Consider the following 25560-nt stretch of genomic DNA (forward strand, 5'->3'; position numbering starts at 1 on the left):
GTTCACCTCTTGGTCGCAGCCATCAAGTTAACCACATCATCTTTTATCACCACCTCCGACCAAACGAATTCCCTGCGCATCCCCGCACCCTCGGTCATCGTACTCATTTTGTTCCTTGTTCCGCATCGCCTTGCGGCCTCTCGTCGATGTTGGGTCATCCAAACCAACGCGCCAGTCTTCGTGGTGCCAGTGGTCCTTTTTTGACATCTGCTTGCCGCTCGTAGATGCGACACGCCAATCCTCGCGCTGCCAACGATCGTCAAGTTGCCAGTCGCACTCATCACCTTGGCCGACTATATCAATATAGTCGCCTCTGCTGTCAACCCGCCGGTGCTCCGCGTACTCGTAATTCTCGCGCAACGGCCCGGTCACTCTCTTCTTTTGCAGTCCGTGATGCATCCGGTTCCTACTGATCGGCATCATCAGGGTCGAGGTTGGCAGGGGCGGACTAGTGTCGCCTTGGGCACAGTCTCCCACCTGCCCACGTATCAGACCAAGGCGTCGTTCTGTGGCTTCGGCACGGGCTCTCCATGTTCCTGCCTCGTCGCGCCAGCGCTTAGCATCTTCGAATGCTTGTCTCAGCTGCACTGTCAACGTGTCCATTGCTCTAGCGGTTGTGGTAGCACACGCAATCGCATTCTGGGCTTCCAAGAGCTCCAAGCGCACATGCTGGCATTCACTCGTCTTGGCGGCTAGTTGCTCTTGTAGAACGTATATGTCTGCTTGGAGTGCATCAATGCGTGTTGAGTCGTCACTGCCTTTGCTAGGGGGCAAGGAAAGTGAGTGTCCATTGTTAATGGATCCGTCGGACAACCTGAATGCCCTTTGGGTTTTACTGTTTGGATGATTGGTCTTGTTTCTCGACGGGTGCCTGACAGGAACATTCGGTGGTAGTTGAGAGGCCACTCTTGTCTCGGTCGTACCATCGCCTCTTGCAAAAAGTTCATCATTGTCGGACAGCCCTTTATTGATGGTATCTTGACTCAGGTTGGCATCAGCTCCGAAAGAGGCCCTGGCCGAGACAAATTGCACTCTTTTATTTGCGCAAGGCAAATCTTCAGAGATCCAAGAATTTGTTGTTCGCAGAGACATTGGAGGCGTCGAGTTTCTGACGTACTGTGGCAGTATGTTCCCTGAACCTACGACATGGACCGCTGGGGAGTTGAGCTCAGTTGCCGGTGCAGTATCCTGTCGTTCTGAAGATGTTTTGGTGTCTTTGGCAACATTTTCGAATATGGCCGCCATGGCCCGGACGTTGCCGCCACTAACGGAGACGTACTTGCGCCGCATCACAGTGCCAGGCGTGGATGCATGGTGTGGTGGTGTTGATGAGGGAGGCGGTGTAAGGCCCGTTGATCCATTCAGTACACCTTGCTTTGACTGATCCTGACTTGAGGGTCTGCTGCTCATGGACTCGGCGCGAGCGATGCTCTGCGGGTAAAGATGTCTCGCGCCATCGGATTCATCTGCAAATCTTCCTGTCATATCGACGGCTCGGCCAACACTGGAAGCCCTCGAGCTTCCGGTGCCATTGATCTTTGAATTGACGACGATCTCAACCGGCCTGTGCTGGGTCGAGTTTTCTTGGTCATCAGCAAGTGGCTTGGATTTGCTTCTGCCAACCCGCCTCTTCATATCTTCGTGCCACGGTGTCGGTGAGCCGCGGTCTCGTAGCGCATTGACATCTTCGTGCCTCAAATAAAGACAATCAGAAGCCCTTGGTTTCCTCGAACCACTATCCGGCATAACGTCTTCTTGGGGCTCAATGTCATCCCCGCCAGCAAGCTTTGAGTTTGGCCCTATGAAACTTCGGTTCTGTCTGACAGCATTACTTCGGCCAACCATGAATGGGCTGGCCATATCGTCGACATGAGCTCGGGGCATGAGCCTTGCGCTCCCGGTGATATCAAAGGTACGCTCGGCATCTCTAGTTCTTCGATCGTCACCTGCGCCGTTTATCACCTGGGTGGTGCCATTCCTCGGCAGACCTTCCCCGCTCGCAACTCCAGGTTTGGATGATTTTGTAATTTTGCCTTGAGCAGGAGTCATTTTGGCGGTCGGTTGTTGTTCATCCGCGATGCCAGATGGAGAACGCTCTTCGTGCTCACTTCGATGGCCGGGGCTTTCGCCGCGCGCCGACTGACTCCTGCGCATGCCGTTATCAGAGCTCTTTCTGGGTGTCAAAACCTCAGACAAGAGGGGGCTCACAACGCGGCTTCCTCGATGCCCAGTGGTAAACTTTGCTATAGCACGGGAAGCCTTTGACAATATCCCACTTGTCGGAGTAGCACCCTTCGCCATATCTTCAGGTTGTGCAGGTGTCTCCACTTTCGAACCATCACCACTTCCAAATGGAGAAGTGCTTGATTGTGCACTTGAAGCTCTGCGGCTTATCTTGCGGTCTGCTGAGCTGGGGGTAATGAAGGTGACTGATGCTGTCGACATCCGAGCTGAAGCCCGGGCCGAGGCGGGAGTTGGTACAGCTGTGCCACCGTCCCCACGGCGTCTCAATGAAAGGTCTTCTTCTTGCACCAAAACGATTTCATTTGGTCTCCTTGTGGTGAGTTCCATTTTATTACTCGAGGAAGGTACTTCCGGTTGTGCGCCGGTGAGCACAGGTGACTTGGCGAAAACAACTGTACGTGGCTTTGAACTTCGGCGACGCTTCCTGACGGTAATGATTCTTGTGGTCGGGTCTTGTTGATCGCTTAGTTCTGCTGTTGCTTTTATGCCTACAAATTAAGTTAGTCCGGCTTCAAACATGATCCTCATTGGTAATGAAAGCTTACCCGTCAAGACAGAGCCGTCATTCTTGCGCGCGCGGGGAGACTTGGCTTGTGAAAATGTCTCACCCTCTAATGTATGAATCACTTTTTCGGAAAGAGCCGGTTCTGAAATAGATGTCTTCAAAGACTTCTGTGAAGACTCTCCATGTAACTGACCAGCAACAACCTTGTGGATCACTCCCAAGCTCTTCATGTGTCTCACGACCTCTCGCCAATTGGCGATTAGCATCTCAGCAATCGAGTTGGCCACTATAATCTTGTCGATCGTGACTGGTGTAACAGGTCTTCCTTCAGAAACAGCTCTTCGCTTTGCCTTGTCTTTGCGCAGGGGTGGGGTGGCCGGGAGTAGGACTAACCCTGCGCCGGGTTCTGCTAACTGCATAGAGTATTGATCAATGAGAGTACCGACGAGCAGTGGGCCGAATACTATTCCAAGTGCGTTGTATCCCATCAGGTCCGAGGTTGGCAACGGTTGACCCCACGCATCCTCTCTTGGCGTCGTCTCCGAAGTGCGACCAATCAGGCATAATAGCCCAAAGACGGCGCAGACAAGTTCCCTTTGAAACTGCGACTTGAGAGTTCCGATGGCAAGGGCAATCAGTCGTGCGCGTAGCTTAGTCTGTTTGGTCCTGTTCGCTTCAGGGTCGCCATTGAAGTGGCTGCGGATGGCTACGAGGGCGTCAAACACCGAGAGCGAGCCAAGTATCCCCCCGGGGAGGCCACCTAGCAACTTCTTGAAGGTTGACGCAACATCGTGTACGCCGTATTCAAGATGTGTCGGCAAGCTGGGTGTGCGAACGGTACCGGAGATGATACCTCCCCCTGGCTCACTGTTCGCAAAGTAATAGTCATATAGCGCAGTCACGGCACGGACAGATCCTGGGACCCGAAAAACACCGCGTGCTGTAGGCCCTGTAATTGAGGGTTGTGGGTCGGTCAGCGGGTAGCCGTTGACGTGATAAGACATTGCAGAGGTCCGGTTTGAGAGGTGGAAGTGCCATACCATGCTGTACCAGATATTGTGACGTTGCTCGTAGACATGTTGGGATAATGAGTGAACCTGGGGCGTATTCTGCCGGCAGATGCAGAAAGCATTTGCCGGTCAGTCTCACAAGTCCTTGCAAACTCTTGTCTGTACCCGAATCCGTCTTGATAGCCTCGCGGTGAGGAGATAGATCCCCAAAGCTCGGTCTTTGGGTAATTGACTTGTCCGACTTCGCGCTGGGCAAACGCGACGAGGACCTGCGCCTTCGAGAGTACCATTTCTTTTTTCCAGACTGTGTAATAGTGCACTAAACACCCTGTCAGTATCCAGCACTGGCATTTGACTGCCCTCACAACCCTCGTTTCATCGAGGCTTTTGAATGATGTACTTACAGGGCCAGTGTCATAGTCGTCTGGCACCATGGGTCGGACACCATACTAGATACCCGAAGGAGTTCCACGTCAATTGTTACTAGCAAAACACAGCATAATCAATAGATTGTGACTGACCTTCCTCGACAGTCTGTTATAATCCTCAACAAACGCGTCGCGATCGCCGATCTCGTCGTTGTCGGAGAGCAGAGCCATGTCGGCGGTCGAAGAGGCCCAAGTGTTGCTGCTCAGCTCTTGACGGAAGGCAAGCGGCCCCAACAGCGACGGCAAGTTGCCAACAGTGAGGGAGTCTGGTAATCCAGACCGCGTAGGTCTTACGGTCTCCATTCTATCTCTGCTGTGATCAAGTTCGACAGCGAGAGAAACGAATAAAATCTTTGTGTCGTGTAGTGCATGTGCGACGTGATGCAAAAGATTATGCGTGGAACCCAGATGCCATTCTCTTTGCTTTGAGACACTGCAGAGCTTGTTTGTCAAAGGCCGGTCAGGCAGAGCCAGTTTGCTTGCAAGTAGATTTATATTCCCTTGTATTGGACAAGGATGGAGATCAAGGTGGCAGTGTCCGAAATGGGCTCACCACAAGGTCCATATGCTGGAACAGCCCGCACTCAGTTTGTGCAGAAGTTGGGAGGCATGAAGATAAACAAATGATGATATACGCGAGATTGCAGTGAAGTGATGTAGGTAGTCAAAATAGGTAGGGCGCTGAAATGAAGATGCAACCTTTCGATAATAGTATGTGCCGTGAGTTCGAATCTTGTGCTCTCGTCCACGCCTAGTAAGCAATCCAGATAAACGCAAGTAGGAGAACCAGGTTTACAACCTGTCAAATTCTGGAAGTGCAAACGAGAGGGGAAAAAGGCAGTGGTGGATTAGGTAGGTAGGTAGGTAGGTAGGGGGGGGGGGGACGTTTATGTAGAGAATGATCAACGGTCTACCCTGGGTTTTGCACCAGACTGCAAGTTCCCGCTCCTTCCTGATGGGAAGCCAAAGTTCTTCCGACCTCACTTGCCCTTCGGGAATCGGGCTGCCATTTCACAGATGTTAGTTTCAAATCACGTCAAGGAATATCGGCCTGTTTCCCCAAGGTCATGGTCCTTGCTCTATCTCTGGTACGCCTAGGTACCTGGGTAGAGGAGGATAGTCTACCTGGGGTGAGCTGCCGCCAAACGTAGGTACCATGTACAAACAAAACAAACAGGGCAAATTCGGATACTCACATGAACAAACTTGTGTCAAAACGCAGCAAACCCCATCCAAAAAGAGTAGCAAACGCTGCCCCCCAATCTACTCCTCGATATCGAAGCAAAGATTTATCAAAAGAGCACCAAAAGTACGAATGCTGAATGCAAATCGAAAAAAAAGACACATCAGACTCTCTCTTGCCGTGCGCCTCACAGAAATAATCCGGGCGAGCCCTGTGCAGCCGCGACACCCAAGCTCCAAAAGCAATCACCTATAGAAACAAACATTTGCCCATCAGTCCCCAGTCAATTTCAGAAAGCCACCCTCAACCAGACCACTGATCTACAGGCGCTGAAGGAAAGTAAGAAAAATTTGAGCCAAGATATGGGAGGGGGAGAATAGAACACGAAGATGAAATAAATAGAGGGAACCAAGGTGGAAGTAGACTGGTGAAAGCAAAGATGCGCCAAAAAGTAGTACCCGAGTAAGTATTCCTTCCGTAAGGTACCTTATCCTTCCCCCTGTCGCGCTGGCCTTGACGCCTTGTAAATGCGAACAAATCAAAACCCGTCAAGTGAAAGTTAGCCTCCAAATCATTACCGTCAGTAATAACAGCAGGTAGAAAAATCCCATCATCATTATCATCGTCATCCATGCAATGGAAAATGCCACAGCAGCCGCTCAGAATTCCTTTCATTTCCTGCCATCTTTGGAACCATCCGTCTCTTCCGCCTCATCGCCAAGCACGTATTTGAGGATGTCTGATAGTGAGATGATGCCCTTCAGGTGACTTTGATCGTCAATCACGATAAAACGGTGCACCCGGGACTTTCGTAGAGTGTCGAAGATGGAGGATAGACGATCGTCTTCAAAGCAGGTGTAGATTCCTGGGAAATCATCCGACCGCCTTGCGAGTGCTTCGCCCACCGTAGCTGTCAGCTCGTCATAGACACCCCCTTTGATGCAGGGGATCACGTCAACTGCCTCGAAAACGTTGATTACTCGATTATCCTTGTCCACAATGGGAACCGACGAGATGCTGTAGGACACCATGAGATTGATCACGTCTAGTACGCTGTGGCTCATGCGTGCAGTGAAGATATTATCGTAGGTGCCCAAGCCACATTCGCGAACCGGTTTGCGCAGCAACTGCGAGTAGTTTTCGTTGTTGACCGCAATGAATTTCAGGATTCGATACTGTGTGATGACGCTGACAACCGTCTCCCTGCCTGTCTCGTCATCCACGTCGATCAGGGGTATCCTACGGGCGCGTGTAGCGTTCATCCGGACGCAGGCCTCGTAAAGCGGCCGCATTGGGTGAATTGATATCGTCTCAGGCGGTATCACACCAATCGCCTTTTCAATTTCTACAATGTACACATGTTACCTGTTAGCTCTTCCATGTCGACACCGCGAGTTTGAGTGCTACAACGGGATGCCAATGTGCCTCAACGACAGGACAGGTTACTGACTTCGAAGACTACTCAGTCGAAACTGGTCCACCTCGTCCAGCCGACTGGGATACTGACAGTAGTACTGAATGACATTTATGTAGTCGGTACTGGTCAGAAGACCAGCAAACGTCGAGTTTTTAGAGTCCCAAAGTGGTGCCGAAACTATGCCTGCGTTTGGGCAAGGGTATTGTTAGACGGCCGTGCCATAACAGTGATGGAGGCATCTCTGCTTACTGTTTTGTATTAGGATGTTGAGGCTCTTCTTGATGAGCAGATCTTGATCTAGTATTATGAGCCTAAAGGATAGAGGAAGGACGTCATAGCTTGTCCTGATCTTCAGGAACTCGCGGATGCCATTCTGCACAACTGCGTAGTCAGCATACATGATTCTTCATCTGATTCTATCGCGAGGCCGCCTTTATTCTAGCCCCAAAGAGCCAATATGATACGATCATTTGCGCCCATACACGAGCGACTCGGCAGCGGCTCCCGGCACAGAGCGGAGAGAGCGTCTCCTCTCGCGCGCGCGCCAAAGAACAATGTAGAGACTGACCAGGCCTTGCATTTGATCTCTATCCAGAAGCCCGAACGGTTGTGATTCTGGCATGGCGATGCGACTTTGAGGTTTGGGACGAAGGTAGGAAGAGGGTGCGACGTATGGGAGCTCGTGACCGATAGCGGCGGCTGGCATCTCTGGAGGGGCGGCGCCGTTCCCATTGGCTTTGCCAACACCCGGAGCTGCAGGCACATCATCCATCACGGCGTCGTTTGTGAAACAATATCCAGCATGCTGTATCGGGAGGGGCGATCGGGATTGGGCGCTTTGGCACCGGCTGCGGCCAAACTCCGAAGGAATGGAATCAGCTCGTTCTTGTTGGAAGTCAATTCGGGATAGGTACTGGATGTGGTTTAGAAATAGGGATAGAAATAGTTTGAGTTCATGGATCCACGGTCGATTAATGCATGCGTAGGGTGAGTCTGCCCAGTTTACCCCTCTGCAAGATTCGCGTGGACCAGACGTGGCGGGTCCATTCGCAAGCGGTAGGGGAGGTACCTCCACGATAAGGTCCAGTCGGGTCTTAAGTCTACTGTGCCGGGTACATTCAAGCAGGTCCGCTTTCAGGCTTTCCCAGAATTCATGAATTTGGCATCCTCTTATTTTCTTTTCTTTTCTTTCTTCTTTCTTTTCTTCTTGTTCGGGCAGTACCTACGTGGTATATTTGTCAAGGCCCGATCAACTAACTTAGTTGTCGCAATCGGTCCGGACGGCGTAACCCACACAAAACCTTGTGGACCTTGACCTTAAATCGGAAGTGTACACTAGTTATTAGGTACCTCTTATTAAAACATGCGCACACTTGTTCTCCAGGTAAGCTTTCTACGTTACAGCCTCGGCTTGACAATTGTGTGATGTATACTGCCTGTAGCCCATGTCGACGCTAACAATCTTCCGATAAGGATTGTATCGATTCTTCAAGCTCCAGCCCTGACTGGTTAGAGCCACCTGTTTCGCTGGTAAATCATTCCATTAAAGCACGCGGGTACAATGCACAGCAGCTGAACTACCTAACGGTACAGTACTTTACGTATGGCAACGGCTTACTGAGTTTGAGACGTTGCCAGATCGGAAGGATCTACTGTAGGCCGCCGGCACTTCCGTCCGAATGGTATAGAGTGGAGGTCGGTAAGGTAGCTAGGTAGGTACCTAGGTACCTAGGTACCTTGTCTTGCTTGTGTACCTGAATAGACTGGGGTGAAGGAGGTAGCGAGTCCAAATGGGAACGAAGATGTCATATTGGAAGGGCAATACAGACCTGTTGTTGCCTTCATCACTGGATTACACCCATGCATGCCATTTATTATTTGGGCAACATGGAGGGTCGCGGTGGATCTCACCCTGCCGGCAGGCAATGGCGTCGGAAGTTGGAACAGGCCAAACCCTGTAAATCCCAAGGTGCCTCCATAGCTAGGCTCCATCCCTTGCCTAGCAACAGCGACAACACTGTGGCACAGTGGCGCTGTGGGTGTGGCACCACCTGCAGCAATAGCCCGAATGATCACCCTCAGTGCACGGCCCCTTTGCGGCGTCATCCGCACCTTCCAAACCAACTCCAACACGCTCTTGGATTGGGGGCAGAGATGCAGCTTCAAGGATCAATGTTTTGTCATGCAATCAGTGAACAAGGTCATTTCTGATCGTCAACAAACCAAAACCAACAACCATCGCCGACGACTTTTCATCGTCAACCGGCTTGCCAGTCCGTCCACTAGCTCCAAAGCTGCTTGATTTGACTCGGATTACCAGGAGGAACTGTGGTTTTTTCTTCTTTTCTGTCGGCCGGCCAGCTTGGGCTGCGCAAGGCGGCTCAACAACCCAGTCGATCCTCGGCATCACGGCTTCGTCCATACCGAACCGATCGAACCACTACAGCATCAAGATCATTCGTACCTAATATAGAAAAACGGAAAATGGGTGTTTGCAGCTCATCATGCTGCGCAGGTACGGCTTTTCTACCGCGTCACTTCATATTTGCGGGTTCGCGAAAAATCTCGCTGACATTACGCAGGGGCCGCAAGGGAGGGTTTGTACGAGCCTGCACTTGCAGATAACGAGCGAGAGGCCGTTGCCGACCTTCTGACTTATCTCGAACACGTGCGTGTATCCCTTTGTTTCGACACACGAGATGACATCTACTGAATTACTACCGCAGCGAAACGAGACCGACTTTTTCTCCGGCGAGCCCCTAAGGGCACTGAGCACGCTCGTGTACTCCGATAACCTGGATTTGCAAAGGAGCGCCAGTTTGACGTTTGCAGAGATCACGGAAAGAGGTGCGCAAAAAATGAGCTTGGCGGCATCGAAAGATTGGATGGCGCATAAACATATTGAGCGCTGGTTGGAGTGAGCTCTAGGTGTGCCTGGCGTTAACTTTTGATTCTAGATGTGCGCGAGGTCGACCGTGATACTCTTCACCCAATCTTGTTCCTTCTGGCTAGCGATGACCTTGAAGTGCAACGGGCTGCAAGTGCTGCGCTAGGCAACCTGGCGGTTAATCGTGAGTAGTGTCCTATCCTGGCGTCTCAAGCCTGTTACTGACCCTTTTGTGGCATATAGCCGAGAACAAAGTCAAGATTGTCGCTCTTGGAGGTCTGAATCCGTTGATCAGGCAAATGTGTTCCGCAAACGTCGAAGTGCAATGCAACGCCGTCGGATGCATCACCAACCTGGCGACACATGAAGAGAACAAGGCCAAGATTGCTAAGTCTGGGGCCCTTGGTCCTCTCACCCGCCTTGCCAAGTCCAAAGATATGCGCGTCCAGCGAAATGCCACAGGTGCACTGCTGAACATGACTCACTCAGGTTGGTCGCGTCTGTGTTGTTCTGTTTGTGTGGATGTCTTTTACTAACGTTGATTGATGGTTCGCCTACTCTGTAGATGAAAACCGGCAACAGCTGGTTAATGCTGGTGCTATACCGGTTCTAGTCCAGCTTTTGACATCGTCTGACGTTGATGTGCAATACTACTGCACAACCGCTTTGAGTAATATTGCCGTCGATGCTACAAACCGCGCTAAGCTGGCACAAACAGAGCCCAAGCTTATACAATCACTTGTCGCCCTGATGGAGTCGTCGTCACCAAAGGTTCAGTGTCAAGCAGCGCTTGCCCTCAGAAATCTGGCGTCGGACGAGAAGTATCAACTCGATATCGTCCGGGCTAATGGTCTCGCCCCACTTCTTCGTCTCCTGCAATCGTCATACCTGCCTCTGATTTTGTCTGCTGTTGCCTGCATCCGGAATATCTCGATTCATCCATTGAATGAGTCGCCAATCATTGAGGCTGGTTTCTTGAAGCCTCTGGTGGACTTGCTCGGATCCACGGACAACGAAGAAATCCAATGCCACGCCATTTCTACATTGAGGAACCTCGCCGCGAGCTCTGACCGCAACAAGGAGTTGGTCCTTGAAGCGGGTGCTGTACAGAAATGCAAACAACTCGTTCTCGACGTACCCAGCACAGTGCAATCAGAAATGACTGCCGCTATTGCCGTACTAGCTCTCGCTGATGATCTGAAGCTCATCCTGCTGAGCCTGGGAGTCATGGATGTGCTTTTGCCGCTGACGCAGTCTACAAGCATCGAAGTTCAAGGAAACAGTGCGGCTGCGCTGGGTAATCTATCATCTAAAGGTATGTCGTTGACAGAATCACCCGTTGCACGTAACAATACTGACAGGCTATGGTAGTGGGTGACTATTCTATGTTCATCCAGTGTTGGACGGAGCCCGCTGGAGGCATCCACGGGTATCTGAGCAGGTTTCTAGCAAGTGGCGACGCTACATTTCAACATATTGCGATGTGGACATTACTACAGCTACTTGAGTCCGAAGACAAGAAGCTCGTGGCCCAGGTGGGCAAGTCTGAGGATATTGTGGAGATGATTAAGGGGATAGCCAACCAACCTGTCGATTCGGACAACGAATACGACGACGACGACGAAGGTGAAGTCGTCAACTTGGGCCAACGTTGCCTGGAACTCCTGGGCCTCGGCAACTCGAAATCACACATTGAAGGCTAAAAGATGGTCTGGACTCTCATTTGTATATTTTTTTTCGCGGTCTCAGCCGCATGGTTGAGGTTCAAGGGTTCAGGACCACCAATCATACCGGCATCCTCTGGACATTGGGCGGGCGCGGTGTTCGTGGCGTATGCTTATCATTTTTTTTTCTTGTTTACTTGCCCTTATAAGTTCAGAGCAGGGGTCGGGCCATACCCTCATTCTTATAATAGCCTTGTCCGTGAGGCGGTATATTCTTTCATTTTGGAGGACGGCGTAAAACGAACGTCCATTTAGCATGGAAAGGCGACCTGACATAAGTTGGAAGTTCTTGGGTCTGCATATTTGTTGTGTTTTTATTGTTGACTGTTGGCTGAAAGCTTTGATCGGTGATATGTTGTGGAGTGACAATCGAGTTGATGATTACTGGTGACCAAGAGACCCTCGCTCCTGCCTTGAGATTTGCAATCAACGCAGAAATAAAATGTGACAGATGCTATCTTTCTCAATGAATAACGTGTGGTATGGTCACCAGAAATGGCAAAATCCATAACTTTTCGACTTCAGGTTAGGTTACTATTAATAGCTTGTTAGTTTCCTGGTACCTACGTACCTACTGAAACCGATATAAACATGCAGTCCAGTTCGTGATATCCACCAAGCCACCTCTGATGACTGGGGTACGTATGCTTATCGGATTGCCTTATCGGGCGGCCCAGAAAAAAGTTGGCAGACCGCCCGGCAGAACGCTCTCCCCGCGACCTTCTTCCGCCATGCCTCGAGAGAGATGGACAGGTAGGCAGGTTACCTGCATTTCATACCTGACAAGCTTAAAGTGCCTAATATTTATTTTGGGGGAGTTTTCAATTTCCTCGTACCATTGTGCCATCTTCGAAGACCAAGAAAGTTTACAAGATGTCATCTGACGACGAACCTGCCGAGGCACTGAAGGGTAGGTCTTCTCGAGTCAGAGCATAATAGCTCTCTGCCGGTATATGCTGCTGACATCTGCTGATTCTAACAGCTGCTAGTCTCAATTCAAAGGAGGCGCAGCGGCTTCTACGAGCCGCAATGCGCAAGGAGAAGAAAGACCTAAAGGCCGAGGTAAAGAAGGAGCGCAAGCTTAAGGCCAAGCAAGCATCCAAAAGCGAGAGCGCCGAGAAGGAGACTAAATCCAGCAAGGGGAAGAAAGAGCGACAGATGATACGCCTCAAGCTGCGCGCCGAGCAGCTCAAGGCGGAGGGCCTGAAGCTGCTGGAAGATGCGGAGAAGGCCAGGGTTGAGTATGAAGAGATGGCCGCTCAGGCTCAAGTACGCTTGAATTACTACACAGTTATCACTTGTTCCTTCCGATGGCTTTTCAAGCTGACCATTCTTCTGCCTCGTTCTGAAAAGACAAAGGACGGCAAGCAAACAAGCGAGGTGGAAACTTCGAGCAGCAGTGGGTCATCAGACTCTGAATCTGACGCCAAGTCAACATCTGACGCCGATTCCTCGCCCGCGCCAGAGCCTGTTCCACAGAAAAAGAGCAAAAAGTCAAAGAAATCCGAGAAATCAGAAGCTGTCGACGAGGATAGCTTGCATGGAAAGAAAAAGAAAGCCAAGAAGAACAAGGAGAAATCGAAGGAGACAGATGCGCTCGATGCAGCGCCTGCTGCAGAAGAGGAGCCTTTACAAGACACGAAGGAGGCCAAGAAGGCTCGTCAAGAAGTAAAGAAGCGCAAGAGGTCGGCGGAGTCTGATGTCGCAGTCACCACTGCGGACGATACAGCAAAGGAGAAGAAGTCGAAGAAATCAAAGTCGAAAGATGAAACGATCGCCGACGCATCTGCAATAGTGGAGAAAAAGCCTGCGCGCACAGGCGCAGCTGAGCAGTGGAATGTGAGCGGTCTCGATGGAGGTGCCTCGAGACAGGACAAGTTCATGAGGCTCTTGGGTGGCAAGAAAGCTGGAAACGAATCAGCATCCGTTTCTACTGGCACCTCAAAAGGCAAGGTTGACTCTTATAGGTCAGCTGATGACCTGCAGAGGCAGTTTGATTATGGCATGAAGATGAAGCATGAGATGGGCGGCCAGAAAAGAGGTCTAGGGGCTTGAAGAAGACAGTGTTTCGAACGTTACGTCTATGTTTATACCCTTCCTTGTTGCCGTTGTCAGTAGCACGTTTTGGCAGCAACTCTGTAGAGTTCGCAGACAGAAGTCTTTTGCCAGTGGGGTGTATTAAACAAAGTCCGTTTTGCCCATTATGAGTACTGGAAGTGACGTAAATGCAATTCAGATATCTCATGAGAAACAAGGCCCAGAAGTGGTCTATATGACACAAAATAAAGAAGAAATCGAACAGCCCTTGGTGAGAGAACGGAGCCCATTAGAGCTCAAAAAGGTCGTGATCGTAAGAAAACGAAGCGTCCACCTGCTTTCAATGTGGCATACATGACATTTTTGTTGCCTCGTGTGACAGATACTGACGGTATAAGAGGTTCCCATTTCCCAGCAAGAAGACATTTGGGGGGGGGGGGGGGGGGCGGTTTCTGTTGCGCCCCGGGACACCTTTACTGCAGTAGTGTGACAGCACGCAAGTATCAACCGGGTTTTCGAATGCCGACCAGTCAAGCTGCGCCTATCGAAGTCGCCAATAATTCTTTTTATATCCTGGACAAAACACAGGCTGGCTAAAATTGCCTGCCTAGATCGGTATGACGTGGCATTGTTATACACCTCAGAGGAAGAAGCGGGAAAAGACCTCAAAGACCAGACCTCCGAAGACGACGAAGCCGAGAAGTCCTGGCGCATGTTAACAAGTTGTGTCAGTGAGGAATTTTATATCAAGAGAGGGAGAAAGCCCGCGCCGGCAGGTTCGGAAATAGGAAAAGTCCAAGAAACCATACCCAGCCAGATTGGAGATATGGGTGACTTTTGGATCTCCTTGCCGCGCGTCTTGATATCCGACTCAGACTTTCCACGGCGCGCCTCCTGGTCCTTGATGAACTTTGCGTTGCGCCGTCTCTGTTCTGGTGTTTGCGCCTGTGTTCATGATGCGCCCACAAGAGGGGGCTTTGTGTCAGCCTCTTTGCCACTACAAGACTCGAGTCGCAATTGCAATTTCTCTTTTCCTAAGTCATGGAAATCAGAAAGGGGAAGGAGCCGTCGAACCATTGTACTGAGTGGTCCCGGAGATTGATCGGGGCTGGGGGTTGAGGTTTCGATATCGATCTGCGTGGAACAGGCGAAGTAGGGCTTGGCCACGACGTTGACAGTACGGAGTGATTCGAAAGGGGAGGGGAGAACAGGAGTAACGGATTTGGCGCGGCGTGAAGCGAACGGGAACGTTTGGTTGTGGCGGGCGGATTTGATGGCGATTGCTTTCTCGTTTATTTATGTTCTTGGACCTTGTTGGCAATGACTCTCCTTTTTTTTCGAAAGCGAATAGACAGATTGTTGATATATCTGGACTTTTTGGTTTTTCGCCTCCTTTGGTAGTTTGGATTGGTGATCTGTTTTGTTTTGTTTTCCGGGAAGAAGAGGCCAGCAAGACGAGATGAACCAAGTTCCAATCCAGAACAACCAGCCGTCACAGTTTCGCGCCGCGCAAAGTTGAAGACACTTCTCCTTGTTCAATTAAAGGGACCGGGACCCGAGCTTTGCCAATACCCCTGACCCCTGTCGGTGGTTCTTCCCTTAGGTGCGGGGCGGGAACGGCGGATCTCTTGCCGATGCAAAGAAAGAAGCGCGCAGCGGCGCAACCGTCAATGTCCACAGTTGTTAAACGGACCCTATGCTTTTTTTCTTCTCCTTTTTGAGAGCTTTCGTACGAAGTATCTGCTTCTTCCAGGATAGGTACTGCACGGTACTCTCCGAATACAGGCCTTCGAAAATCAATCGGTTTACGAAAGCAAATGAAGCTAATTTTAGACAGCAGGCCATCAGCCCTCAACAGCCACTAGTTGGAAAACCCCGTGCTTTCCAAACGACATAGCCCATTTGCTCAGTTGTGATTGATCTTCATCTCTAGCCGACGGACGGAGGCATCAAATTAAAGTGAATTTCACCGCAGTGCTGCCAAAGGCGGCCATATCAAAGAAGGCTCAGGGGTAGCATCCAAATGTTTTCAAACTCCATTTTGAGGGCTCTCCGGAGTCCTCTAGTCACGAGCTTCAGGACCACGACCGTCTTTGGCCGGGCACAACCATTTCGGAAAATAAGATATTCATCATCTTCTTCTAAGCCGTCATTGAGTGTATGTATCATTTGATGCAATCAATGTCCCCCGGACTAGGGCTTTGAAGCAAAACAGAGCATAGCCGATGGCCTCACACACTGACACCTCTTCCCGAGAGCCAGGGAAACTTCTACAAGACGTTTGGAAGGCCGATACTGAAAGTCGTGCTCTCTGCCATGTTTGTCTACCAGGTCGCTTATTACGGCTGGGTTAAGATGGAGACGGATGAGATCACGCGGGACCGCGAAGGTAAGTCTGGAAGTGTTTACGAGGGCGAAGGTTTAGGCCAACATCTAAAACGCTTGCTGACAGAACAACCTATTCAGCTGAGATCGCCAAGCTGGAGGACACGCTCAGCTCATTGTTTCAAGCGCCTGTCGAGTCACCCAAGGATATCACCAGCGCCGCAGAGAAGAGTTAAAGGCCTCATTGTGGACGAAATCTATTCTTTTGTTGTGGATTGCGTGTAAAACATCACCCGGAAAGCACCAGTAAAACAACCAACTGCGTCTTTGTTCGGATTCGAGCATAAAAACGGCTTGAACGGGTACCACAAGTTGAAGTTACACCAAGCCCTGTCATGGGATAGCGGTGAATGGGCAGGGTAGGGTTGTAACCGTATTTGTAACACCACACAGTATTATTAGTCTGCAGACAGCTCCTACGAATGTCGGAAATCTTTGGCAGTGTGCCAAAGCTCAGAAGTTATATACTTACTACATTCAATTCGATGAACTATGGTCCTTGATTCCTCATAATTTTAAAAGTAATCTATTCCAGACAAGACTCTGTGGTTTCGAAACACCCAGGTAGCAGATCAATCATGTTGAATCCGCCCGAAGTTGGTACGCAAAGTGCCACTATATCTGCAGGACTGCTAAGAGAAATATTTACAGACCAAAAGTTCAAGATTATATATAACGCTAAAGCTGGCAGAAAATGCTCAGAGAATACAAGACAACAAGACAATGCTCTCTTGTCACAGAGTCACCCGCCCAGATTAATCATACAAAAAGTGATTTCACCAAAGCGACAAGGCAAGTCGCGAGGTCAACCATATAAGCGAATACGGCACTCAGTCGGCATTTGCTCTACATCAAGGCTAAACCGAGTGCCGTCACAATGCCGTACATCACGACAGAGTGGGATAAAAATCGGTCGCTGCCGGCAAGCGCCCTAAAAGTACCAGCTGCCGATTTGCGAACCCCGATGAAATGTGCATTATCTGGAAAGTTGCACTTGAACTCGCCGCTGGCTTCATCTTGCTCTCGAATATGGTAGCTGTGGTTGAACCCATATTTGGACTGAGGTGTCGGGCAGACAAAGCCCATCGAGTTGGGACAGCTCTGAACCAGGTCATAGCAGAGCTCATCACATGGCAACAGTTCCTTGTACGGCCGAGGGACGATCGCTTCGTTGACAAAGCTGTTGCGCGATGACGCCTCGAAAGTTTCGAGCTGGCCATCACTGTTGTCAAAATTGCGGTTGTGCAGCCATCCCTTGTTCTCGGTGACCTCCTCACACCGTGGTATGGAGACTGAGCAAAGCCAATCCTTGTATGCCGCGCGGCAGTCGTCACAAGTGCGCGCCAGCGAGTATATCTGTGCATTTTCCGTCTCGCACTGAACCTGGGCTATTTGAATCTCGAAACTGTCATAGATTTCTTTAGCCTGATCATCATATGCTTTCCCAAGAGCTTCTGGATTGGGGAACGCCGTCGTGTTTGCAGGGACCTTGTAGGCCACTTTGTCACAGAAGGCGAGTCCGCTCACGAGCATGCAACTGCTATTCTCAACTGGATAAAAGAGATATCCATGTTAGCTTTTCTGAAGTCCATGGCGATCTTGCCGGAATTGAGGATATGGTTCCTACCTTGTCTGGTGGTGAACTGCGTTGACCTGAATACCAATCCTCCGCCGCCTGGGAGGTTCGCCCTTTGCTTGGTGGCTATAATCCCGTCGTACACGGTGCCTGCTTGAAGCCCAGTCAAGTGAAACTGTTGTTTTGCCATGTTACCGGTAGCCCGCTTCACCAGACTGGACCTCACCAGTACACTCTGCTCACCACCTTTTGTGGCAGAGATCTCTGCGTAATTCTGCAGGCCACAGTAGGAGTTGCGGATCCCGCTCAAGGTGCGGTTCTTGCCATCAGCCCGACTGGCAAACAGCTCATAAGGGCCTTGGTCACCTTCACTAAGACCAGATGCGGTCCGCGTGACCATGAGCGCACCGGAGGCATCACTATCCATCCACATCAGATCCCGCGTCTCAATGCTGCTGTGACCATGGTAAGGCTGGTCGGTCGAGGCGGCAACCTCAAACCCCCACGAGCCCGATATGGTGTTCGGCAGAGCCGGTGCTTGGATGCCAACGAAGACGTTTTCGGAAGTGGTGATGTTAAACATGGCAGCACCCTCGTCAAAGATGCGCCAGGTCATGTTGGGGTCGCTGGAATTTCCATTTTGTGTGAGATCTCGCAGGTTCTTGGTCGATATGAACAATGTGAGCTGGGGAATTTCGGGCGCCGTAGCGTCCGCCTTGACCTGTGGTTGCTGACATGTTGTGGCGGAGATGTATACAGAACGTGTCGGAGCTTGCCGCCTATCCAGATCGCCTGATGAGGCTGCCGCGTCTTCGAATAAGCCGTTTTCCTGGGGGAGATCTTGGGTCCCGCCAATATCCCTCCGAAGCTCCGTCCGAACCTCCCCTGGCCTCTCAAAGACAAGGAACTGAGTGCTTCCAGGCTGCAACTCCAGCCTTCGCGGTATGTTGTTATCCAGTGGTGTAACCCCAGCTGGGGCTCGGCCTATGATAGTCCTGTCGATGGAACTAAAGACCGGCTCATAGCCTGGAGCCAATCTCGGTTTCAAAGCATCATTGTGTGTGTCTCGTCCTTCGCCACTTAATTCCTGAGCAAAGGCTAGGTGTAGCGGCAAAAGACTCGCAGCAACTCCGAGGGATGCAGCAAGCCTTGACTGGATAAAAGTCAACCGCATGGCAAGGACATGCGTCCCTTGTGGGAGCAGTCAAGCAAGCAGCCCAGTAGGTTTGATTGGCAGACGCCAACTATTCCAACCTTCTCCAAAAAGTTATCCGAAATATGTCTACAGGGCTTCGGTGACTTCCTCTAAAATTGGAGCGCGCCAAAAAGCTCGGGCGAGATGGGATCCAGTTTCGCCGAATGGTCGAGTCGTTGCCAATTGGGAACGTTTATCGTTTGTCGTCTGTTGTCTGGGGCGCGGGGTTGTAGTCAAATCGTAGTACTAGAAACGTCTAGTGTGGAGGCAATCTAGGTTTCTTCTGGCTTTTTTTTTTTTTAATTTTTCTGTCGCACAACTGGGTGAATCCTGTGGTAGACAGGTGCAAATGTTGGATTGTCGATGCAGATTGTCTTCCGCTCGAGAAACGTGTCGTCCAGCGATCTACCGATAGGAGGATGATTTGAATTGCAAGCAATTTACGACTATCTCACGTACGCGCACTTGACGTTTCAAAGCGTCTCGGCTTGCTGGGACCGACAGCTGTATTGACAGGGGTTGTGGAGCCCTCGGCATGCAGGGTCCAAGGCAACAAGAATTGTTGCCTGTACGGAATTTTGGCAATCACTAATCGCTGGGCTGCAGGCTTCTCCACTCACAATTGGTCTGGTTAAGTACTGTACTCAGTACCAGTGTACCAGTTAAGATGCGAGCTTTTACCGTCAGTTTAGCAGGCGCACCTTCACAGCCCATTTGTTTTTATCGCTGGAAATTTGAAGGCATCGCAACATTTCTTACACGGGCACCTGTGTTACCTACGGTAAGGTGCATTCATGCCTAGGTAGGTACCTCTGGGTAAGGTACCTACCAGGTACCTACCAATTACCCCCCAACCGTCAGATTTTAGCGAAAGTAGAATGGAAGGGCTACCTCCGTAGGGCTACATGCACATGTGGCAAAACATATTACCATGAGCATCAAAATGACGTGTAGGCCTCATATGTCTTTATAAACACTATCGAAAACCAGCTTCCAAACTCCATATAAAGCAATGAATAACGCGGCAGCTGCTTGGGTAAGCCAGTCACATCAAGTGTAAACCTCAACCGCAAACAAGTTATCTGCCTCATTATTCCCGCGTGCCATCTAGTCATCATCCATACCTATTCTCAACCCCATAACAATGCTCTCGTCAAAAACCTCTCGATTTGAATACCTGAAGATACGTTGCGCTGCAGCGCAGTGCTAATGACGTGCATCCGATGTCGTGGAGACCGTGGACTACCATGGCATGCATTCGTGGGAAACCCATCTGATCAACAACCTCTGGAGGCTACGCAGAAGCCCAGTGTGCCGAATGGAGGCTTCCCTGCATCCGATTCCAGGTGCAAACAGTCTCCTCAACTTCAGCAGCTTACTCGGCTTTGCCGGCAGAGTCGGCCTTGGCGCGAAGGTTGCTGGAGGCAGGGCGCGAGTGCACGAAGTAGCGGGAGAGAGTCGGGGCGAGGAAGGAGCGGAAAATAATGTCGGCGCCCTTAAATGCCGGGAGAGAGAGCCACAGCAGGAAGACGAACTTGAACATGTAGTAGAAGGGGAACCAGTAGACAACGCTAACAAGGCTCTCAACAACGCTGCAAAGGTTTGTTAATCAATAGTGCACTAGGAGGCGGGTCGATGCAGCACAGCTCCCAGAATATGCCTCTAGAGCTGAGCTTTGGCTCGAAACGGAGCTTTTTGTACGTACGTGAACATAGCAAAGACGACCCAGTACTAGAAAAGGAAGAGTGTCAGTAAGAATTAATACATCCCCAATACGGTTGGGGAGCGACTGAGCTGGCCAAAATACTCACTGTCAACCACTGGGTGTCATCCTCCTTGTTGGCACTGAAGAGCGCATCGAGCGAGTAGTAAGCGGGGATGCCGAAGCCAGCGATGTTGGTCAAAAGCTGGCCACCCAGGTTGAAGACGATTAGGAAGAAGTAAAGAACAACAACGCCGACGACGGCATAGGCCTTGGGGACCCCGGTCGTCCGTTCGAGGTTGTTCAAGGCGGGGTACTTGGACAGCTAATTGACCGAAAGAACGACGATATGTTAGTTCCATGCTCGCAGCCGCCAGTCTGCAGGAAGAAATTAAAAAGCCCATTGTCCTCATACCTCACGGTCAAGCTGTCCAATGTAGTACTGCGCGCGATCCTGAGGGGAAGACATCTTGGTGTGTTGAGGGGTGTTGCTGGTGGGCGATTGGCGCAGGGTTTATCGGGCGGGAAAGTAAAGTGCGAGAGAAGCTCTGAAAGGTGTTTTATTTGACAGGGTAGCAAATATTGGAATTTGAAGCTCTAGGATTGCAAATTGCCAAACGATGCAGACAAGTAAGTAGTGGAACTCGGGAACAGTCAAGACAGTCACTCACGGCAGGTAGGTAGGTAGGTAAGTGAGTACAAGTAAGGGTTAGGCTGTAAGTTGACTTGGCCAAATGTCAAAGTTTGTGGTCGTATGTCCCGGTCGGTGAAGGAAGCATTACGTGTGCACTAAAGCACTGTCAAAGCTTCTTGTGCCGGAGCTGTGCGTGCTTATGGAATCATCGGAAGCTGTGACGCAGCATTCGTGCTGCTTCAGGTCGGTCTGATTACCTAATCTGGTGCGTCGAACCTACCATAGTCCGAATACTTCGTACCTAGGTACCCTTCCACCTCCCAGGCCTCCATGTCGTACATACTGTACCGGCACGGTACTCCGGGATGGATTGGAATTGCGCATTGGAATTGGAATTGATGGCGTCACGTTGATCAACACGACATGGCCAAATATTAACCGTCTATAATTACATAAGGTAGGTAGCTAGAATCAAACTAGCTATTCTACCCGCTGTTGTTTTTTGCCTTTTTTTTGTTTTCCCCCTGTTTGCTTCTTGACATAGATTACAAGGCTTTTTGGCTTTGCAAAACCGAACAGCTTATACCCTACGCTAGTTTGTCGAGCGAAATTTGATTCCTGTAAGGCGGCGCACTTGCAGGTGGTGGCAGATGCGGACCAGACCATTTCCCGATAACATTCCTCTCCAAGCGGGGGCGGTTCGTCATTCGAGAGCAGAGCTCACGTGATGCGAGTCATCTTTGTTTACCGACCCACCCAATGGTGCACTTGCACCAAACCCAAGTGGATGCGCAAACAAACAGTAACTTTGATGCATTCCGAGTGGCTGGCCGAGGGGCTGGCATAGACCGAGCACAGACATTTTCTAGGTCAGACGAGCGTGCCGTGCCCACTGGCCAGTTGCCGCGGAGAAAAATCATAACAAAACAACATCGCTTTTGATTGACCTCCAACTTCTTTCACTACCCTGTGCGCGACCGAGCTTCACAATTCAGTATCTTCAACATCGCAGCCGCTCGTTCATGTCTCGAATATATACTTAGATGCGAGTGGCTCGAATAAGTTGACTTAGCGATCTTACAGCCACCCTCTTTCGATCCCAAACTCTTCCCAAAACACGTCTCCATCCGACAGCTTGTTTTTTTTTTTTTTTTTTTTTTCACCAGGTAAACAACGGAGCAACCAGCTTGGCAAACGACATTGTAACCCCCGGACACCCGTAAGTCCAACACGCTACGACACGATATTGGTTTACTACATCAACTTTACAAATCACCTTGTCGATTACCGTCTTACGCATTCGGGTCGTCCTACTCGAACTCTTTCGCTAGAGTGGGTGGGGGCACCGCTCGCTGCTGGCCCTTTTCACTGATGTCGGACTCGTACTATGCAGTCCCGCCTGGCGTTCAACCCAACATGGGAGCGCCATCTCAAGGACATCGTCCACGAACCGAGTCGAGAGGCTCAATACAAAGCGTACCCACGCAACAAAGCCTCGATGCTGCCTCGTTCGATGGCAACTCCATGTACGCAAATTCGTGGATGCACGACCGATCACATCACAGGGAGCTGGCGCCTGCCTCGGGCAGCATGTCTCAGATGACTGCGCATAACATGTCCACCGAGGATATGATGCTTCAGGCTGCTCCTCATCTGCAACCGGGTCGCACATACTCTATGGACTCGACAATGAGCTCAATGAACCACTCTATGTCTTATCAGGGCCACTCCAATGTGATGCCACAACAAAGCCTGAGCGCACATAGTAGCTTTATGGATATGGATAGCCATTCGATCGACCGCGACGATCAGATGGATGGCGACTCGGTCACTGGAGCGACGGGAACGCGCAAGGGCACGCGATCCAGCGCGAATAATGAACTCGAAATGCGCCAACTCTACATGCAGAACAAGGATCGGGCACTGGCCGACATTGCCCGCGAGTTGCAGGGAAACGAGCGTGGTCCACAGTCAGAGCGCCAGCGCCAGGCTTTTGCTATGCTCTGGTTAGTATCCTCTAGAGATGCATTCATGTCCTACGTGAGGGTCTCCTCCTCAAGGTAGTGCAACCTCTGACACTGAGTTATTCATAGGATTGCCCAGGTTTGCTCCAAGGGCAAGAGCTCTGTGCCCAGGGGCAGAGTATACGCCAACTACGCGTCAAAATGTGCAAGCGAGAGGGTCACCGTCCTCAACCCCGCTAGCTTCGGCAAGCTTGTCCGCGTTATATTTCCCAAGCTGAAGACTCGTCGATTGGGCGTGCGCGGAGAGTCCAAGTATCATTATGTCGACTTCATGATGAACGACGAACAACCCGATATTCGAGAGGATTCGGCAGTAATTCAGGTGCCTTTAGCAGAAAGCGTCCCGAATTTCAAGTAGGTCAACCCCAGCAATATAGCCAGCGCGAGGAACTATCATGCTGACATCTGACGCCAGTGCGCGACCAACCGACTCGAGTTCATGCACAACAGCACGCGCTATATTGCCATCCCCGGACGCTCAGCAACCTTCAGAACCACGAATTACCCGCAGCCGTAGTCGGAGAAACCGATTGAATCTTTTCCGAAACCCAAGGCCGGCAAATATTGACGAGCTAAACCTCCCCGCAGACAAGATTGAGCTAGAACCGTTTCTATCAGAACCGACAACAACTTGCTCGACGCAAGATCCACTGCCTCTGCCAAAGATTGAATCATTTCTACCTCCGGGGACCGATCGCGATGCAGCCAAGTCGCTCGAGGCGCTTTACCTGTCTCACTGCACCTCGTTGGTCGAATGTGTTCGCTTCTGCCGAGAGAAAGCCTTCTTTCATCTGTATACATCGTTTCTCGGAACGCTGACGATGCCCGTACAACGACTGTTTGCGCACCCCGACATAGCACAGTGGATCGAGGAGTGCGACTTTGTGCTCTACCAGCGAATGATGCGTATATTGCACGGATTATCGCTGCAAGTTGTTCCAAAGCCGGTGCTCGATGCCATGCGCAACATCTCGGACCGCCTGGTGCCACGCATCCGCGACGCTTTTCAGGGACAGCCCCCACACGTCATGAGGGCTAAGGAGGCTCCGGCAGTCATCTTCGCTGCTCTTCTGGACAGGGAGCTCCGGGTCAACCTGGCTGCACATGCAGCAGCCAACATGCTGGCGCATGCACCGAATCGCAATGAGATGTATCAAGATTTCATCACACTGCTGAGTTATCGCAAGATCGCCGAGAATGTTCCCAGGCGAGCAATGGATGAGGTCGCTGATATCCTGCTAAAGGAGATCAGAGATCTTATTGCTCCGGCTGAGATCGATTGGTATGAGGTTGAAAGCAAGACCACGCACGGTGCCTGGTTGGCGGTCAACGGAGGACCGCCGATTCCGAAGGCGCCTGAAGCGGACACCACTCGCGTTCTGGACTTGTGGCTTGCATTTTTGCGCTCCCTTCCCAGCAGGTTTCCCTATGCCTCAGCATCAGACATTGTCTGCTACCTGGACCGCGTAGGGTCAGCCATCATGAGAGATCTGACCATTTGCGCGGGCAAGAGCTTCGGCACTTGGTGGGTTACCAAATGCTGGATCGACGAGATGATGTCGTTTGAATCAGAGCTGGGCGGCTTCCTGAGGATGACATCGACCAAGAGCGTCTCGGCCGAGGAGGCCCAAAAGTCTTATGCATCAGACAACAGGGAAACCAGCGTGCAGGAGTCGACCTTGGGACGAGCCAGCGAGGAACATCATGGTCTTTCGCAATCTCAGCCACAGCCTGACCGTGCCCCATTTCCAGGCTGCAGCCCAGCAAATGGGCCACCAGAAGACGCCTCGACGAGTATGAATCCCGACGATAGCGGGATAGGCATTCGAACTCCAGATGAGGACTTTCCAATGGACAGCATCAAATTTGACTTTCCTCCAGAGCCGACCTCCTTAGCTACACATGGAACAGATACACCAGTCACCCCATCATAGCCCGACACCCTAAGGCTCTTTTTCTTGGCGGGTGTTCGGGCTTCTTTCTTGCCTTCGATGCACACATTGATCTAATATCCTCTTTAATGAAATCATCTGTGGAGGGGTCTATTGACGCGGCTCTTCCTGGGCTTAACGACGCAACGAGGAACGACTGAGAAGCATAATTCACGGGTTTAGGCTACTACCAGGGTCCGGTTAGCCTCGATGGGGAGTAGCGGGGTTTTGATTGGGTTTCCGGCAGGGGTTCGCGGTGTTTTTTTGTTTATTTTTTTATTTTTTTTCTTATTTTGCTGCCTTTTTTGGTCTCCTCTTGATCCATCTATTGGCTCGTTTGTATTCCCTCTACACCTGGTTTATGGGTGTCGTCTTCTTTTTTTTCTTTTTTTGGGCTCGTTCCTATGACGCGAGTCCTGGGTCTGGTTGTCTTGGATTCCTCGCGTATACCACCTTTGTACTGGATAAGCCTGACTTTGATCTATCTACCCGTTTTCAGCGTTACTGTTCGGCCAAATGCTATGTCCTGTGATAGATAGGTGCCTAGGTATAGGTCACTTGAAGGCCATTGAGATTTACTCAAGTTGAGAGCCGAACACATGCATTGGTACCTCTGGTGGATGTTTGTATCTAACTGAGGTTGTAGTGTGGTTCGAGAAGACGCCTGTATCCACACAT

At 50.8% G+C, this 25560-nt stretch overlaps 9 protein-coding genes across 9 annotated transcripts; 4 read left to right on the forward strand and 5 right to left on the reverse strand.

Moving 5' to 3' along the window:
- Nucleotides 1-36: 36 nt before the first annotated feature.
- On the reverse strand, nucleotides 37-4490 carry MGG_04006 (uncharacterized protein; the record flags this gene model as incomplete). The annotated part of the gene is made up of 6 exons (XM_003719796.1): nucleotides 37-1012; nucleotides 1118-2732; nucleotides 2790-3698; nucleotides 3790-4078; nucleotides 4164-4208; nucleotides 4281-4490. 6 exons carry the CDS (start codon nucleotides 4488-4490, stop codon nucleotides 37-39), a joined length of 4044 nt encoding a protein of 1347 aa, XP_003719844.1.
- Nucleotides 4491-6041: 1551 nt separating this feature from the next.
- Nucleotides 6042-7559, reverse strand: MGG_04005 (nuclear protein SNF4; the record flags this gene model as incomplete). Its single annotated transcript, XM_003719797.1, has 4 exons — nucleotides 6042-6715; nucleotides 6821-6970; nucleotides 7037-7160; nucleotides 7356-7559. 4 exons carry the CDS (start codon nucleotides 7557-7559, stop codon nucleotides 6042-6044), a joined length of 1152 nt encoding a protein of 383 aa, XP_003719845.1.
- A 1348-nt stretch (nucleotides 7560-8907) lies between these two features.
- On the forward strand, nucleotides 8908-11955 carry MGG_04004 (vacuolar protein 8). The gene is made up of 7 exons (XM_003719798.1): nucleotides 8908-9302; nucleotides 9370-9455; nucleotides 9514-9634; nucleotides 9745-9858; nucleotides 9918-10163; nucleotides 10240-10989; nucleotides 11046-11955. Exons 1-7 carry the CDS (start codon nucleotides 9272-9274, stop codon nucleotides 11375-11377), a joined length of 1680 nt encoding a protein of 559 aa, XP_003719846.1. The 5' UTR covers nucleotides 8908-9271; the 3' UTR covers nucleotides 11378-11955.
- A 183-nt stretch (nucleotides 11956-12138) lies between these two features.
- Nucleotides 12139-13599, forward strand: MGG_04003 (uncharacterized protein). Its single transcript, XM_003719799.1, has 3 exons — nucleotides 12139-12308; nucleotides 12381-12667; nucleotides 12752-13599. The coding sequence occupies exons 1-3, from the start codon at nucleotides 12272-12274 to the stop codon at nucleotides 13451-13453; spliced, it is 1026 nt and encodes a 341-aa protein (XP_003719847.1). The 5' UTR covers nucleotides 12139-12271; the 3' UTR covers nucleotides 13454-13599.
- Nucleotides 13600-13831: 232 nt separating this feature from the next.
- MGG_04002 (uncharacterized protein) lies at nucleotides 13832-14960 on the reverse strand. The gene is made up of 3 exons (XM_003719800.1): nucleotides 14510-14960; nucleotides 14245-14380; nucleotides 13832-14140 (listed from the first exon to the last, which is right to left on the reverse strand). The coding sequence occupies exons 1-3, from the start codon at nucleotides 14510-14512 to the stop codon at nucleotides 14076-14078; spliced, it is 204 nt and encodes a 67-aa protein (XP_003719848.1). The 5' UTR covers nucleotides 14513-14960; the 3' UTR covers nucleotides 13832-14075.
- A 139-nt stretch (nucleotides 14961-15099) lies between these two features.
- Nucleotides 15100-16330, forward strand: MGG_12129 (uncharacterized protein). Its single transcript, XM_003719801.1, has 3 exons — nucleotides 15100-15593; nucleotides 15698-15824; nucleotides 15902-16330. The coding sequence occupies exons 1-3, from the start codon at nucleotides 15459-15461 to the stop codon at nucleotides 15994-15996; spliced, it is 357 nt and encodes a 118-aa protein (XP_003719849.1). The 5' UTR covers nucleotides 15100-15458; the 3' UTR covers nucleotides 15997-16330.
- Nucleotides 16291-19113, reverse strand: MGG_12128 (calcium influx-promoting protein ehs1). Its single transcript, XM_003719802.1, has 2 exons — nucleotides 17448-19113; nucleotides 16291-17370 (listed from the first exon to the last, which is right to left on the reverse strand). The coding sequence occupies exons 1-2, from the start codon at nucleotides 18568-18570 to the stop codon at nucleotides 16667-16669; spliced, it is 1827 nt and encodes a 608-aa protein (XP_003719850.1). The 5' UTR covers nucleotides 18571-19113; the 3' UTR covers nucleotides 16291-16666.
- A 378-nt stretch (nucleotides 19114-19491) lies between these two features.
- On the reverse strand, nucleotides 19492-21116 carry MGG_12127 (YOP1). Its single transcript, XM_003719803.1, has 4 exons — nucleotides 20709-21116; nucleotides 20403-20618; nucleotides 20297-20322; nucleotides 19492-20183 (listed from the first exon to the last, which is right to left on the reverse strand). The coding sequence occupies exons 1-4, from the start codon at nucleotides 20760-20762 to the stop codon at nucleotides 19967-19969; spliced, it is 513 nt and encodes a 170-aa protein (XP_003719851.1). The 5' UTR covers nucleotides 20763-21116; the 3' UTR covers nucleotides 19492-19966.
- A 1227-nt stretch (nucleotides 21117-22343) lies between these two features.
- On the forward strand, nucleotides 22344-24885 carry MGG_04000 (uncharacterized protein; the record flags this gene model as incomplete). Its single annotated transcript, XM_003719804.1, has 3 exons — nucleotides 22344-22933; nucleotides 23021-23305; nucleotides 23367-24885. 3 exons carry the CDS (start codon nucleotides 22344-22346, stop codon nucleotides 24883-24885), a joined length of 2394 nt encoding a protein of 797 aa, XP_003719852.1.
- Nucleotides 24886-25560: the final 675 nt, after the last annotated feature.

This window comes from Pyricularia oryzae, chromosome 6 (genome assembly GCF_000002495.2).
Source record: "Pyricularia oryzae 70-15 chromosome 6, whole genome shotgun sequence".
NCBI lineage: Eukaryota > Fungi > Ascomycota > Sordariomycetes > Magnaporthales > Pyriculariaceae > Pyricularia > Pyricularia oryzae.

Excerpts from the sequence above, each read along its gene's own strand:
- MGG_04004 (XM_003719798.1), top strand. The coding sequence starts at position 9,272 with ATGGGTGTTTGCAGCTCATCATGCTGCGCAG. Across the intron at positions 9,303-9,369 it reads CAGCTCATCATGCTGCGCAG|GGGCCGCAAGGGAGGGTTTG; the intron begins GTACGGCTTTTC and ends GACATTACGCAG. Across the intron at positions 9,859-9,917 it reads AGGCAACCTGGCGGTTAATC|CCGAGAACAAAGTCAAGATT; the intron begins GTGAGTAGTGTC and ends TGTGGCATATAG.
- MGG_04003 (XM_003719799.1), top strand. The coding sequence starts at position 12,272 with ATGTCATCTGACGACGAACCTGCCGAGGCACTGAAGG. Across the intron at positions 12,309-12,380 it reads ACCTGCCGAGGCACTGAAGG|CTGCTAGTCTCAATTCAAAG; the intron begins GTAGGTCTTCTC and ends TGATTCTAACAG. Across the intron at positions 12,668-12,751 it reads AGATGGCCGCTCAGGCTCAA|ACAAAGGACGGCAAGCAAAC; the intron begins GTACGCTTGAAT and ends CGTTCTGAAAAG.
- MGG_04002 (XM_003719800.1), bottom strand. Across the intron at positions 14,141-14,244 it reads CATATCTCCAATCTGGCTGG|GACTTCTCGGCTTCGTCGTC; the intron begins GTATGGTTTCTT and ends AACATGCGCCAG.
- MGG_12129 (XM_003719801.1), top strand. The coding sequence starts at position 15,459 with ATGTTTTCAAACTCCATTTTGAGGGCTCTCCGGAGTCCTCTAGTCACG. Across the intron at positions 15,594-15,697 it reads CTTCTAAGCCGTCATTGAGT|GGAAACTTCTACAAGACGTT; the intron begins GTATGTATCATT and ends CCCGAGAGCCAG. Across the intron at positions 15,825-15,901 it reads GATCACGCGGGACCGCGAAG|CTGAGATCGCCAAGCTGGAG; the intron begins GTAAGTCTGGAA and ends CAACCTATTCAG.
- MGG_12128 (XM_003719802.1), bottom strand. The coding sequence starts at position 18,570 with ATGCGGTTGACTTTTATCCAGTCAAGGCTTGCTGCATCCCTCGGAGTT. Across the intron at positions 17,371-17,447 it reads GCAGTTCACCACCAGACAAG|TTGAGAATAGCAGTTGCATG; the intron begins GTAGGAACCATA and ends TCTTTTATCCAG.
- MGG_12127 (XM_003719803.1), bottom strand. The coding sequence starts at position 20,762 with ATGTCTTCCCCTCAGGATCGCGCGCAGTACTACATTGGACAGCTTGAC. Across the intron at positions 20,619-20,708 it reads TTGGACAGCTTGACCGTGAG|CTGTCCAAGTACCCCGCCTT; the intron begins GTATGAGGACAA and ends TCGGTCAATTAG. Across the intron at positions 20,323-20,402 it reads ATGACACCCAGTGGTTGACA|TACTGGGTCGTCTTTGCTAT; the intron begins GTGAGTATTTTG and ends TTCCTTTTCTAG.